General features: G+C 44.4%; 1 protein-coding gene across 1 annotated transcript in view; it reads left to right on the forward strand.

The window, feature by feature from the left end:
• The window catches only part of GALNT16 (polypeptide N-acetylgalactosaminyltransferase 16), a 62,553-nt gene that overhangs the window by 25,577 nt on the left and 22,319 nt on the right, over positions 1-14,657 (forward strand). Inside the window, exons 2-3 of the mRNA XM_026038214.1 lie at positions 9,395-9,570; positions 12,126-12,224. Coding sequence (XP_025893999.1) covers positions 9,395-9,570; positions 12,126-12,224 — 275 coding nt within the window. The remainder of the gene's footprint in view (positions 1-9,394; positions 9,571-12,125; positions 12,225-14,657) is intronic.

Raw genomic sequence — 14,657 nt, forward strand, 5'->3', positions numbered from 1 at the left:
CCCTCTTATCTGAACTGTTTTACTGCTTCCTGTGTTACCAGGTGATCAGGAATGTGTCATATAAATCCTGATATAGGATGAGGTGCCAAAAACCAAGGTTCGGGTAATGCCTAAATAGCACCAAACAGCTAGCACTTCAAAAAAAAAAAAAAAAAAGTTTTGTTTGCTTTTTTAATTCTTAGTTTTTTATAATTAAAGAAAAACCTTCTTCAAAATCAGACTCTGGGGACATGTCATGTGTTTATGTGATAATGAAGACTAAGGTATTTTTCCAGAGGGGAAAAATGCCGCATTCCATAGCATCCTTTTTACTTGGAAGGGCTGCAAAATACTCTTTTACAAATTATGCACGCACAGCCTTTAGCTGAGAAGTACCCCCATATACACTACACATTAAGCAGCCCAGAGGGCTTTTGCTGAGGAGGTTTGTGGTGTGATGCTGAGCGGATGCCTGTGCACGGGCAGCTTCCCGTCCGTGGGATGAGGGCTTCTCTGCCCAAAATGTTCCTTTTTGAGGGTGCTTGGCTTCCCCTCGGGATCTCCTCCCAGTAGTGCTGTGCTTTGGAGGGGTGCTGCTGTCAGCTGTCTGCTCCCTAGTTATCCCTGGGGTTTCCTCTCGCGTCTGTCTTCTCTCGCTGCAACCAGATGTTGTCATGGTTATGTATGGATAGAGGCAGTTCTGCTTGGGAAAACAAGTACTGTCTCGGGCGAAAACAAGTACTGTTTCGGGCAAAAACAACCCTATGAACCTGAGTCTTCTCTTTTGTGCTGGTGCTTGGTAATTCTGACGACTTTTCTTCACTGTGTGATTCAGCATTTTCTCCACACTGTTTTCCCCTTTAGAGAGATGCAGAAACACAAGGATTTCTCTCGGCAGAAATGGCAACCTTCACTTTCTGACAAAAATTTATCAAATGGGGGGAAAAAAACTCCCCAAGGAATGGGCTGAAGATTAAATGCACATAGAAGCCATATGGGTGTGTGTCTGGACATATGGGTTTTTATCTAAAAGCAATGCATGGTAATGTCATAAAAATATTTTTTAAAGTTATAATATCTAGTTTTGCATATTGGACATCTGTGTGTATTACAGCTCAGACCTAGAGAACGCACAGGCCTTGGCAATTGCTTCACCTCATCTGGGTCCTGGGTTTCCATGGCTCTGAGCAGCTTTATTTCCTCTACACTTTTCAGATGGGAGTGCCCTCAGGCAGATATCCTTGAAACTCTTTTGACTTCCACTGCTTTGCTCTATTCCACACTCCTGAAAACAAAAGACTAGAAGGATGTCTCAGGACACTGAGACTCTCATTCCTTCATGTTATGGGCAATGTCTTCCTGCCTCTGAGCAGGATGAAGCCCCTGGTAATGTCTCATGGCATGTTTGAGGGTCCCATAGCTATGTCCAAGATGGACATACCTCACAGAGGCTGCCCCCTTTTATAGGGAGGGAAAAGTCTGTCTTGCCAAGCAGTAAGCATGATACGGATATTAAAATGCAGTCGTTGCATGCAAGGTTGTATAACAAATTCCTATTTTGGAGATGATTATTCTGCAATGAGTATACAGCAGGACAAATGTAAGTTGTAGACCATGTCCAGAGGGTAATCCAAGCTGACATGAATTTTTCATAGGCTGCTAATCTGTGTGGGTTTGAGGGAGGGTTAACTCGTGCTGAAGCCGGTCACTGCGCGAAGAAGTGACTTGCTGGCCTGCGGTGTGATGCTGTCCTCATGTAACTGGCCTGGCAGCAAGTGCCCCATGCTCTTTCGTCTTGTATTTGGCAAGGAAGCCCTGCTGATGTCTGCTTGTGTGCCTTATGGTAGATCTCAAGATCCCAGGATGTTTCTTAGGAGTTTTTCTCCACAGAATCGCTAAAGAGATGGCTAAGTAAGATCATCCAATGCTCTATGTCTCCGGGAAAACTAGAGTAAGTTCTTTGATATGAGAGTTAGCAGCTAGGACTGTGGTAGGACAGATACTATCTCTCCATGTTTTGAGGAGCTGAATGAGGGTGGTGGTGTGTGAAGCTATTTGAGAAGGAAAGCTTGTGATAGATTTGATTTTTCTTCAGTTACCTTGTGGCTGAATGTCTTCCTGGAAGAATAAATGACTGAGAAACAAGAGCTGTCCTGTGAATATCATTCCTTGGTTCTTAGAGGATTGAATATCTTGAAGTGTATGTCTACATGCATCCTTCATAGTAAAAAAGACAACAAAAACCATTCTAGACTTCTGAAAAATGATCTGTTATGGGCAGCCTATTCTTCTCATTGGACAGCCCCTGAGTGCTCTTGGAACGTGTGACATATCAGCTGGTGAGCATTTATTTTTCAACTTACTATAACCATTTTTGTTATAAGTATGAATTACATACTGTGCTAGGTGATCCATGTATTTTTCTTTTGGCATGCACTGGACACTGCTATATTTGGGGTCATAAGCCAGTAGTTTTCCTGGTCTGTTAGCACCTACACAATGTGCTTCAAGTGAAGATAAATCTTTTAACCCTTAGCCTTGCTGGGCACACTGTAAATGTTCTCCCACCTTGGCCACGTAAACTGCTGCTCAGCCCATCACAAAACAATCCTTTCCTAGTGTTTCTTCTTGCTTCTGCCTCTGAATTCTTAGTTTCAAAACTGAGTTTCGAAGTTCACAGTGATGAAAATGATGTGGTAGGACCATTATGGAGCAAAGCATAGCATATATTTTCTTGATCCATCCTAATGTTCATATGTAAGTACTTTCTTTGCTTCCTGGTGAGGCACATCTGTTTGCTTCTTCCATTATTGTAAGCCTGACTACAGAGGAAGTTACTTAATTATCCTTGGGCGTTTTTTTCTTTTTAATTTCTTAAATTGCTTCCTTTATAAATTCTCCCCACATTGTGCTAGTCTTTCTTGTATTACTTACTTTCTTCCCTGAAACTTTCATAAGACCAACTTGCCAAATGACAAGCTTATTCGAAAGGCAGCAGCTTTCCATCAACCCCCTGATTCGACCAGTAACATCCCATTTTGAAGTCCTATACACTAGTAACCTGAGAGCTGGGTGCTTGTGGTGAGCAGTGCAGGAGAACACGACAGGCACTGCAATCAGACTGCAGGCAATAGTATGGAAAAGGCCATGCCATCTCCTACGTCTCGATTCTTGGAGGATGCTCTGAGAGTAGCATCCAAAAACTGATGGGTGTGGGGAGAACATTTCTATGGAAACTAAATAGAGGAAAATAACTACTTCTCTTGCTTCATGCAGAATTTCCACCTGCTCAGGGTGCCAGACACTTGAGGACATTTTTCTTGTCAACAGGTCAGTGTCTGACAAAACTGTGAGGGAAGAAGAGCAGAGCAAAATAGGAAATTCCTGATGGAATCCTGTGGCTTCCTGGCCATCAGACTGGTCAGGAGAGAAGGATATCTTGGGCTAAGCAGAAGAGCATGGAGATGCTGTTATGTGTAGCAGCAAAGTAGAGCCTTTGTGTGCACAAAAGGCAGTAAGCCAGGAGAGAGCAGAACAGGGAGGTGAAGAGGTGCTTGGGCAAGCAGCAGTGCTGCAGAGCGAGCCTCAGTAGACTGTCCTGCTCCTTCCTCCTGCTGTCGCTTGGTACAGAGAATCCAGTAGCTACAGCTGTGTTCTCCACAGGCTCTGGAAATACCCCTGAGCTGTCAGCAGCAGCTTGCCAGCCACAGACACGGAAAATAACCTCCCCTGGGAGCCCACCACCGAGCTCTCCAGCCCTGTTCTGGGACTGGTAGCAGTCCTCAAGATTGTTTTTTAAGGTTAGATCAGCTCGGGACAAACAAGAAAAGGGAGGGGGAAAAAAAAAACACCTCTCATAACTGATTATCTGGCATGTAATCTAATCAATTCAAGTTGCTTTACTGCTTCCACTGTGTTACTTTCAATTTGTGCAATCTAAACCAAAGTGTCTGAATCTGTCTTTGAGCCCCTTTGTCAGCACTTACCCTTATCTAAGAAAGGCGGTGGCTCTACTTAACTGTCCTAATTTTTGTTAACATTCTGTAATATCGGCCCCATAGGAGCAGGGATCCCAAGCCACATTTGAAATGCTTTACACCATTAAACAAAACATAAAGAAAATAGGCCCTATGCTGTCAGGCACAACTTCTCTAAAAATATTTTGTGTAATTTCACAGAGAAGTATTTGAATTCTTTTCATGAGACATAACAAGAGCCACATGCACACTGGGATTCATAAACCTGCCTGGATTACAACACATCCTCTAAAACGACTGGTCCCAGCAACAGATGTTCAAGGCATCTTGCAGGTTCAGCCTGTGTCCAGGACCTTGATCCCAGGGGAAGCAGCATCTCTGGGGACTTCCTTGGGAACTGCTGTGGGCCTCGGTCCTCACTTGCACAACCCATGTAAGGCAGGGCAGCCCTAGGAAGCAAGGACTGCACAGACTCCATGCACAGCACTGGCTTGTGCCAAGGCTGGCTCATCTGCCACCCCCAAAGGCCAGTTTTTGGGGAGTGAGGCATGTTTGGTGGGGTTTTACTCCTTGCTTTTATGTTTGTTTTCATTTTTATATGAAAAGAATATCAGTCACACTGATTGTGTTCTTCCTTGAAAAGACGCTTATTGGGGTAGGTGTGTGAGTGATGATTTTGGTACTGGGATTCAGCAGAGCAGATACAATCATGAAAATGAGCCAGAAACAAAAAAGAAAAGTCTGAAAGCACTTCAATTATTCAATAGTACAAACAATTGTATGTAACAAAGGTGTGCAAGATCTGCAAAGTATACTTCTAGGACAACTTCCTACCATGTAAAACGCTGCTGCATTAACCTGCTGCTGCCTGCAAAATGATTAATTACGTTGCATTTACTTTACACAGTTTACTTATGTTAGGAACTGGTATCTCACAACCCTTGAAGTATAAGAGATTTTTAGAATTTCACTAACCTGCTGCTACAGAAAATCTTGGGACCCTGAGCTCCTGAACTGCTCTGATTTTGGAGGCTGTCTTCTCACGGTGGGAGCTGGAATGCCTGTGTCTGTTCAGACTCTGTCAGTGTGCTGAGGTGGATGGTACTATTTTATAGCCTTGTTACCTCGCTAGTAATCAAGCCTAGAGGAGATCTCTATGACAGCTGAGAAATGAGACACTCACATTTCCACAAAAGTGTGTGGTATTAATTCTGTTCCCTTAATCTCTCTTTTCTATGACATTAGTTTAACTGTTTAAACAGTTGATGATCTCTTGAGTCATGTCAAAAAGCAAGTAAGTGCATGCTTTCAACATTAGAAGAGCAACTCAGTCTTCTCGCTGAAAGGGTGAAAATAATGCGTGTGAAAATGAGAAATGGTGAAATGAGATTAGAAAAACACTTATAGTATTTCTCAAAATACTGGTATGTGAATTTTAATGGAGATCTTAGCAGTATTGGGATCAAACTTTAGTTTATGCAAACAACTTTGCTAATCCCTAGTCTAGACACTCAAATTTCCAGCACTTATTCATCTTTACTTCAGCTTTTATGTAGCAAATGTCTTTGATCTATCACAGAGAATTAGTCAGAAAGAGTTGGGCACTTCTGCTCCTGCAAGCCCAGCCTGAAGCAGGGGAATCCAGAGTGTGCAGCTACGCAGAGAGCTATAAGGTACGAGGTGCCCTAGTGATTTGGAGAAAGTCTTTCCTCTGCACTCAGCCAGACATGCTGAGCCTTAAATGCACTCAAAGCTCCTATGTGTTTACATTGACTTCTTCCTGAGGTGTGAGCTGTTAATGTCAAGGGAAGGAGCGGGGGGATGTCAGCCTGCTCCCTGCCGTTGGCTTGGCAGGGAACTAACTCCTGCTCCATGGAAAGCTGGTGCAGCTCCTGACAAGCAGCTAACTCCAGGAAGGATCCTGAAACAAGAAGTCTGTCTGTAAATATTTCTTTTATATTCACTCTGCTGGGCTTATCTGTAGCAGTCTGGGCTCTGATAAATATGATTTTTTTTTTTTTATCCTCCCAAAATTGGCCTTTGCTGCTGGGTTGTTTCATGAGCTGTAGCACTTAAGGCTTTTCTGCAGAGCTGCTGTTTCTACCACATCTTAGATGAGTGCAGTCTTGCTGAACTGTAGTAGATTGTGGTGGCTTTACTGGATTGCATTTACTGTGTTCAGACATCTTTTGTGCTGAGATCTTTTTGAATTCTAATTTTCTTCTCAAATGGGTCTGATGCTCTTTCTGGATCTTGTGTGGATTTAATAAACCTATTCTCTATCTCAACATCCAAGCTATTTATGAAAATATTGAATCCAAGGGCAGAAAAAAAACATTATGCGTATATACTTGAAGACCTGCATTCACCACAGCCTCTCTTCTGATAGGGGTGAGTTGCTGGCTGTGCTCTGGCTGTGGCTTTCCATCCAGTTTTCTGATAGCAAATCTGAGGTTTCCTACCTGTTGTACAGTAGTTTTATCCAGACTACTTTTTCTCTAGCTTGTTAGTGACAGTGTCTTAAAAGACTGTCGCAAATGCCTTTCCAAAGACCTATGATGTGTCATATTTACTGCTTTTCACATCCTTAAGACTGGTTATCCTGTCACAGAAGAAAATTAGGTTGGTCTGATATGATGTGGTCTTAAAGAATCTTAGTTGGCTTTTATTTATTTGTTATCCTCTAGGTGTTTGCAGATAGTTTCTTTGATTACTAGTGCTTTTCTGGGAATTGAAGTTAAGCTGTCTGAACTATAAATCCTTGAATCCTCCTCTTCATTTTTTTTCCTTTGTTTAAAGAGAACATGAAGAGATATTGATTGAATTAAAAACGAGAAATGTTCTTCAGTGAAAATTAATTCCTAATTGTGTTTCCTTTATAACTCAGTTTTTATAAGGGATAATGAGTTATGCTCTCTTGAAGAAGCAGGTATAGCAGCTTAGGCTTAAATATGGCCTAGTCCTAAGGGTAATCCCTGACCCAGTCCTTGCCCATCAGCCTGGCCCAGGGCTGGGTGCCCTTCCAGCTAAACTGCTTCCTTGGGCCCTGTCTCTGCGTGTCCTGAGAAAACGGTTCTTCAAGGTTTGCTGCTTCCAACACCCTGCACGATGTTCATGACTTCATCAGCCACAAGCAGCCGATAGTTACCTGGGACTTGGAGGACAGAATAGCTAGCAAAGCACATGTGAGTGACTGCAAAATAGTTGAATGAAGGAGCTGTGCCTCTGTCATGAATCAGTGTTGTGTCCTGGGGCAGGAGAAAGAAGAGAAGTGAAAGCTTAAGTTCAATGAATTTTTAAATATTAATATAAAGGGAGAAAAATCAATTTTTAGAGATGCTAAAAAGGTTCCTCCTACTACTGAGAAGACAGTCTCAAGGGAGAGTTTAAGAAGCAGGATGTGAAACGCAGCTATGGAGCAGTAGTGCTCATCTATCTAAGTAGAGAAAATTCAATCCTGTGTCAGCAGGAACTGTGATGGGAAGGAAATAGGGCTTCATCCTCCACTGAATACAGCAGGACTCTCTCTTTGGAGAAAAAGAGAGAGGTAAATTATTTGCCTAAGATAAAACACGTTTATGTGAATCTTAAACTAGGGTGAACCCGTATGCAGCAGTTTAATTATGCTTGTTTGAATAATATTCTTTGTGCTGAAAGTGTCCCTTTTTTCTTTTGTCTTTTTCCCCTCTCCTTCCTTTTTTCTATGAAAAGACTTTTCCCTTATTCTTGTATTATAAGGAAGGGAAATTTGAGCATCTGTCTGACCTTGGCTATAGCAGCAAAATTTTCTGGGTCTCCTTCATTTTTCTCTCTCTTCATTCATTTTCTCTCCAGATTAAACAGTGCTAATCTTTAATTTTATCTTTATCTCTCAATAACTTCTGTACTATTTCTCCTTGTACTGGATCCTTCCAGAGACTGATCTGACAAAACTCGTGCTCCTAACTGCTGAGATATCATTGATTTCGTATAATAGCATTTATAATGGTTTCAATTTTCCCTGTCCTATTCTCAGTGCACTCTATTTGCTCTATTTTCCACCTCTGCGGACTGAGCACGGGCTTTCATTAAGCTGTCCATGGTGACATTCGGATCCTTAACCTGAGTGGTCACAGTTAATTTAGAATCCATCACTGTGCGTGAGTAGTTCAATCTATTTCTTCTAATGTTCATTACCTTGCACTTGTCTATGCTGAATTTCATTTGCTGTCACCTTACCCAGCTGTCTGACTCTCTTAAAGCTCTCTGAGCTACTGAGTAGCCCTTCTCAGGTAGAGACTGTTCTTTTCAATATCCTCCTTCAGGAATTTGCTTTGGCTCTGGGACTCTGAGTCCTTTCATGCCATGCTAAGATATCAGTTCAGCTCAAGCTGTCCTATGTGATGGTGGGGACCAGTCTATGCTCTCTTGTCCTCCCAAAACTCCTAAAAGAAGCCTTATACCTGAGAGTGAAACATGATTAAGCCTAACATTAGAAGGCATCTTAACTGTTTTACACAGAAGGATCTCAAGGTTGGGGGATTGTATTGCACTTTGGGGTGAGGTTTAGCCCTTTGAACTCCTTCCAGCGGTCCTTCCTACAAGGCTGGCATCATTTTATGACTCTTGCTTGGTTTAGTCTACTACTGCCCTAAATGATTTGTTCTGGTTGCTGAACCACTTTTATTGTATAAGTAATCCCAACAATTTTATAGGAGGTACTTTACTGATTTTTAGGTTGTTTTCAACCAAAATCTGAGATCAGTGGGGGCTCAAAATGTGCCTTTCCTTCCTCCTGGGGTCTCTAACCAGTGTTTTCCAAGTGTTAGTGTTGCACTGATCCTGTAGCCTTTGAAAGAAAGCTAAAGAAACATGGAAATTATACGGAAGCAGATTGATTAAGAAACTTTTGGAGAGAAGAGCCAGGCCAGTTGTTCAAGCTCTTGCCTGGGAACGAGGATGGTCTTATGGAGTTGAGAGAGGGGCCAAAGCTGTCACATCAACTGTGCCTGTATGTGATCATTATTAACAAAAGCCTGAAGCTGTTTCTCCTCAGAACACAGTATTTCAGTACACTGTTTGGAGACTGCTTTCAAACGCTTGTTGCCTGGAAGGATTTCCAGTTGCCTGTAGTTTAGCCTGTTGTATATACTAAGTGCAAAGAGAACTTGCCTCCATCTGGACTTATCAGCAGAACGGGTTTTATCCCAAGCTGAGTTGGTGGTAATAGCAAAGCCTGTTACTTTCCTGGGAGAGGGCAAGCAAAACATGACTTCTGTGAGGGTTTCCTGCCTTGCTTTCCAAGTCCTTGCCTGTTGTGCCTTCTTCCACTCCCTGCATCTCTCCCAGACTTGTGGGAAATCACCTGCTTTAGCACACGGGCCTCTGCTGAGCTTTTTAGGAGTATCTGAAGATAAGTCGGCTGCTCTCCCTGATGCTGATGCTTGTCTCTGCCCTAGGTGACAAGGGCTCCCCAAGGAGAGAAGAGCAGCCTGAGGGGGTTTGACGAGAAGGCCTACTTGTCCTCCAAGCTGCTGAAGGCTGGAGAAGACCCCTACCGCCAACACGCTTTCAACCAGCTGGAGAGCGACAAGCTGGGCAGCGATCGGCCCATCCGGGACACGAGGCACTACAGGTACCACGTGGGCCGTGCTCGGCCCAAGGCCCGGCCACCGCTTGGTCCAGCGAGCCCAGCTGTTCTGCAGTGGTAGTAAAGGCAGATGGGGGTTTTCTTTGGCAGGCTCAGTCCTTTGCTTCACTTTGTTTCATGATTAATCTGGAAGGGTTTCAATGTGCAGAGAGGTCTCTGACTAATTTGATACCCTCACCCTGTACCATGTTGTTGTTTTTCCAGCACCTCTTCTTCCAACCTAGCAGCTTATGGGTTGCAGCACATCTCCTCTGCTGCAGCTCAGGTTGGCTGGCAGCTTTTTTGCATAATCCCCCTCATGAATTTTCAGTATCCTCTGTCCTGGCCTGCAGGTTGCACAGTTGTTGCAGCCTTATTTTAGCTGCTGTGTTTCTCACCAGCAGCCTGGGCTCTCTGCATTTCCTTTGGTGCATTTGTCCTGTCCTGAGCATTGCAGTGCAGATGAGTGCTGCTGAGCTGGGGATGATACTGACATGATTTTAATATTCATGCCGTGAATATTTCATGGCTTGCAAAGTGCTCATCGCTCTGTCCTTGTTTCACTGGGGGTGAATTTATTCTGCTGACTAAATTTTATCCTTAAATTGTTAGTAGTGCTCATGTAATTATCCTGTAACTTCCACAGCACACTTCAGTTGGAAGGATAACGCTGTATCTTTAAAACTGTAGGTTCTGTGGTAATAGTAGAGTGTAAAATAGCCGACCTGAATGGAGAAAGCATGCAAACCATGTCTGAGATGGTGCACATCTCCCTAGGCTGGACCATAGGCCCTATCAAGCACTGTGCAGCAGCAGTGTCTCACAGCTGCTAGAAATAGGGAACCTGTCAACTGACTTGCTTGGAGCTGTGAAGGGATGCCAGGAGAAATGAAGCTTTGAGCCTGCCAGCATGGGCAGCCAGCAGGTGCTTTGTGACAGCCAGCAGCTGGGACTTGGTTTGTGGGATGAAAGTCTTGGGCTCCTGCACCCCATCCTGCTCACGAGTCAAAGGCAGCAGTGCTGTGTCCTGTGTCACTGGCAACTCTCCTTGCCCTGCAGAACTGCAGCTTTTTGTTCAGTCACTGGCACATTCTCACCCTAAAAAAAAAAAAAAAAAAAAAAAAAGCCCTTTCAAAGCTGAATTATTATTTACTTTGATCTGTGCTCTATGGTAGTGTGCAGAGCACCCGTCTCATGAAAAGCCCCATCCCTGCATTCACGCTGCAGGGCACAGCCTTAGTTTGCAGCACAACGTGTGCAAGCGTGGCTTCCTGGGAAGGTGCAGCCACTGCAGGCCCTGGTTTTGCAAGGATCCTCTTCAGCACTGGGAGACTTTGTGTCGATAATCAGAGCAGATAAACTTAGTCCCTCATCTCTCCCCTTTGCAGGAGGAGCGGTGTGGGAATGGGGGAACTGGGTTTGGAGCCCTTGTTTTGTAGCAGTTTTGGAATGGATATGAGGAGGGCTCTGAGAGCTGGTACCAGTTTGATGTGGTTTGAGAAAGCCCTTCCTTGTGAATTGATCTGCTCCTGAGTTTAAGGACTAGGGGAATCGATAGGTCACTAAAACATCACTTTTCTCCAGTATGCAGAGAGAGCTTGGACATATGTGAATTGATACCCTACAGTCTCCTTTTGACACAGCATATACGTGTTCTTTGATCCAAAGAAAGGTACAGCTTTCAAGCATGAACATCTTTCTTGTCCTCTGTGATGCTGTACTAATGCAGAGATCTTGGGTTCTCTTCCCTAAAAAACACATACACTAGCTCTCCTGCTTTCCCACTTCCCCTTGCCTTAATAGCTTTTATTGTTTCTAAGTCATGGAGCTATTTTGAGGCAATAATAAATACAATATGTCTCCTGCCTGCTCTCAAGTTTTCCTCTTTGGCCTTTGTCAAAGCTGTATATGCTTGAAAATTGCAGTAAGATGCTACTCTCCTCCTAGCAATATATTGCAAGGAAAAATATTAACAGCTTAGAATAGTCATAAAGCAGTTGGATTGAATGGGAGTATTAAGAAAATAGCAACTGTTTAGTAATACTCATAAAAAAGGTAAGTAAATGTAGAAGTAAAATAGTAATTATAAAGTCATGAGAAATTAATTGTATTCCCTCCAAGAAGTGACTCACTCTAAGTGTGGCCTTAGCAGTAAAAACACCGGGCCACAGTGCCAGGAATGGGCTCTTGATCAGGCAGGAACTGAGCACACACTGATTGCTATTTGTCATGGGCTGAAAGTTAGGAAAAATGCAGAGTCTGGAGAAGATCAGCCCAGATATGCCATTTGTAGCATTTACTGGACTGAACCCAGGATGCAAGGCTGAGTTGCTCTGCTCCAAGAATCCTTGCTCTCCAAAGGCTGAAAAGTTCTGGTGTAGGCTGATCCTGAGCTGATCCATGATTCCTTGTGCAAGGATGAATGGATGTACCTGACGTTACAAAGTCAGGTCAAGGAGATGCTTCCACTGCTAGCAGAGGGGTGTTGTGTTACGTTAGGAATTGCAGGCACGTTGCCCCAGGGCTGCTGCGAGGCGGTGTCTCACGTGGGGTTGTTGCAGGTGCACCTCCGTCCGCTACGACATGGACCTGCCGCCTACGAGCCTCATCATCACCTTCCACAACGAGGCTCGCTCCACCCTGCTGCGCACCGTGAAGAGGTGAGTTCAGCGGATGCGCTGCTGGCATCTGGGTACCCGAAGGGGCACTGGCACTGGTGGGGGTCAGGCATTTTCCAGAGGCTAGGTGAGAAAAGTTCCCTCATTCCTGAGGGCATTTCTCAGGTGGTTGGGATGTGCTCTCCAGCTGGTCCATAAGGATAGATTAGAACCTAGTTCAATGGGATGGACATATCTTCAAGGACAGAGCATATCTGCAAGGAGCAGCCAGATATCCCCTGTTGGGGGATCATTAGCAGCAGGAAAGAGACTTTGGGGTCTTCATTCAAAACACTCTGTGGCTGAGGGGAGTAATGGAACAAGAGTGACAGTGCATGCTAATAGCAACAACTGAGGGAAGGGGCTGGGGTTGGCTCAGTGACAGCAAAACAGGCCTGCGAGTCTGTCAATACTGCCAAGCAGAAGGCAATCGTCTCAGGGTGGTGCAAAAAGCCCTTTGCGGCCTGAGCAGATGCTCAGGAACTTGCTGATAGACAGCCAGTGAACCAACTGGCCCTTGGATCCTTCCTAGGCTTTATATGCAGACCCTACCAAACCTATAGGACCTCTGCTTCCTTGTATTTGTGGCTCCTCATATCTGAGTAGTGCTGCAACTAACCAGGTAAAAGTGTGGCAAAGGACCTGACAGCATCCTCAAGTAATTGGGAATATGCAAATATCTGCACCACAAAGCTGCACCTTCCCTTCCTTGTCACCCCTGCAGAACCTGAGGAGGCTTTTCCTTTTAGTTTTTATGAAAACATGCCCTCTATGTTTTCAAAGAGTTGCTCAAAGGGTCCCTGAAGCTTGCAAGCAGCTCCATGAATGGCCTGTGGAGGCTGAAGGAAGAGCAAATTGCTCAGGTGGAAGCTTGAGCTGATAGTACTGCTAGTTGGAATGCATTATTCATCCTCACTGGTTCTTCCCCATCAGGGCCTGTGGCCTCACAGAAGTGTGCTGCTCTGTGAATAAATAATAGGCTTTTTCAAACTGCCCTCGTGGCTGGCAGGCTGGTTTTCTGTCTGCCAGGTTTGGTGCTGCACTCTTTGCAGAAACCTGCATGTACTGCATTAACACATCTTGCCTGTTTACCTCTCATTTCCTTTTCACTTGAACCACAAAATGAATTCTGCAGAGCTGCTGCTCAGAAAATGAGCAGATTTGTTTGGAGCCATGGTGCTGCTAGGGCAACGGCAGGAGACTTCTGCTGATTACATCATAGGTCAGATAGTAAATGATTAGATGCTCAGAAACCAGGATAGTAGGAACTTTAAGAAAATCTCAAGGCAGCCGGTTAAATAACCAAATGCCACAATAGTTAAATGTTGAGAAGATGACATTTAGTGCAGCAGTAACTTATAGTGGGAGAAACTAATATCAGATCTTCTGGGATGGTGTGTATTAATTAGCAGTTGAGGATTGCTAATGGATTAACAAGCCAGACTTGCTAGAGTGGTGGATCTAAACAAACACCATGCTGTCAGAATCGATTGAGGCTGGAAGGGACCTCTCGATCACCTAGTCCAGCCCCCTGCTCAAGCAAGATCAGATGGGACAGGGTGATGAGGGCCCTCTCCAGTTGGGTTTTGAGAGACCCCACAACCTGTCTGAGCCTTTTCTTCAAATTTCTCTCCTCCAGAGTCTCAGCCCCTTCAACCTTTCCTCTTAAGTGCTTTCAGTCCCTCACTTAGTTTAGTAGTCCTTTTGCTGAACTCGATCCCAATACAAGAAACATGTGGAGGTATTGGTAGCCCAAAACTGGACACAGTATTCCAGACATGGCTTTATTGATCTCAGATGTGGTCCCAGCTGATCTCTGAGGCTTTCTACAACTCAAACCTGTCGAGAGCTCTCCAAAGGGTGCAATCCATCTGTTCAAGCTGAACCTTTGGTGTTGCTGCCCTTGAGGGAGTGCACTTGTGAGACACCCAGCATGCTCTACTGCAAACAGTGGGTTGGTTGACACTTCCCTGGCCTCTGGCTACCACTGGAGTCTTTGTTGCCAGATGGTTTGCAACCAGTGTGCTGGCTGTACTCCTTGCTTACATCAAATGTCAGAACTTTCTTGCATTTATAGCTGTCTGGCTAGAGATCACAGAGGCTGAGTTCTGCTTGGGCTCTGGCAGTATTTGCAACGTCACACAATGAAGCATTGGTCTGTCTTTTGAGATTTGCCACCCATACACAAAGGTGAAGGCTCAGGTCATGGTTACCCTGATAAAAGAGGCACGGGACTGAGTCCTGCCTGCAGGCTGACAGAGCTGTTATGTAGGGAGTTGAAGATTTCAGGGTGTTCTTCAAAATGTCATCTTTAACCCCAGAGTCTTGTCTTTCAGCAAAACACATTTAACTGTGCCAGACTGAGTTATTGCTGGGAGAATAATTGTTGCTGAATTCACCTACACAGTCAATGTACCAACCATTTATTTTTACAAC

Source organism: Nothoprocta perdicaria, unplaced genomic scaffold, assembly GCF_003342845.1.
Source record: "Nothoprocta perdicaria isolate Ctin4 unplaced genomic scaffold, notPer1 scaffold_204, whole genome shotgun sequence".
NCBI classification, from domain to species: Eukaryota; Metazoa; Chordata; class Aves; order Tinamiformes; family Tinamidae; genus Nothoprocta; species Nothoprocta perdicaria.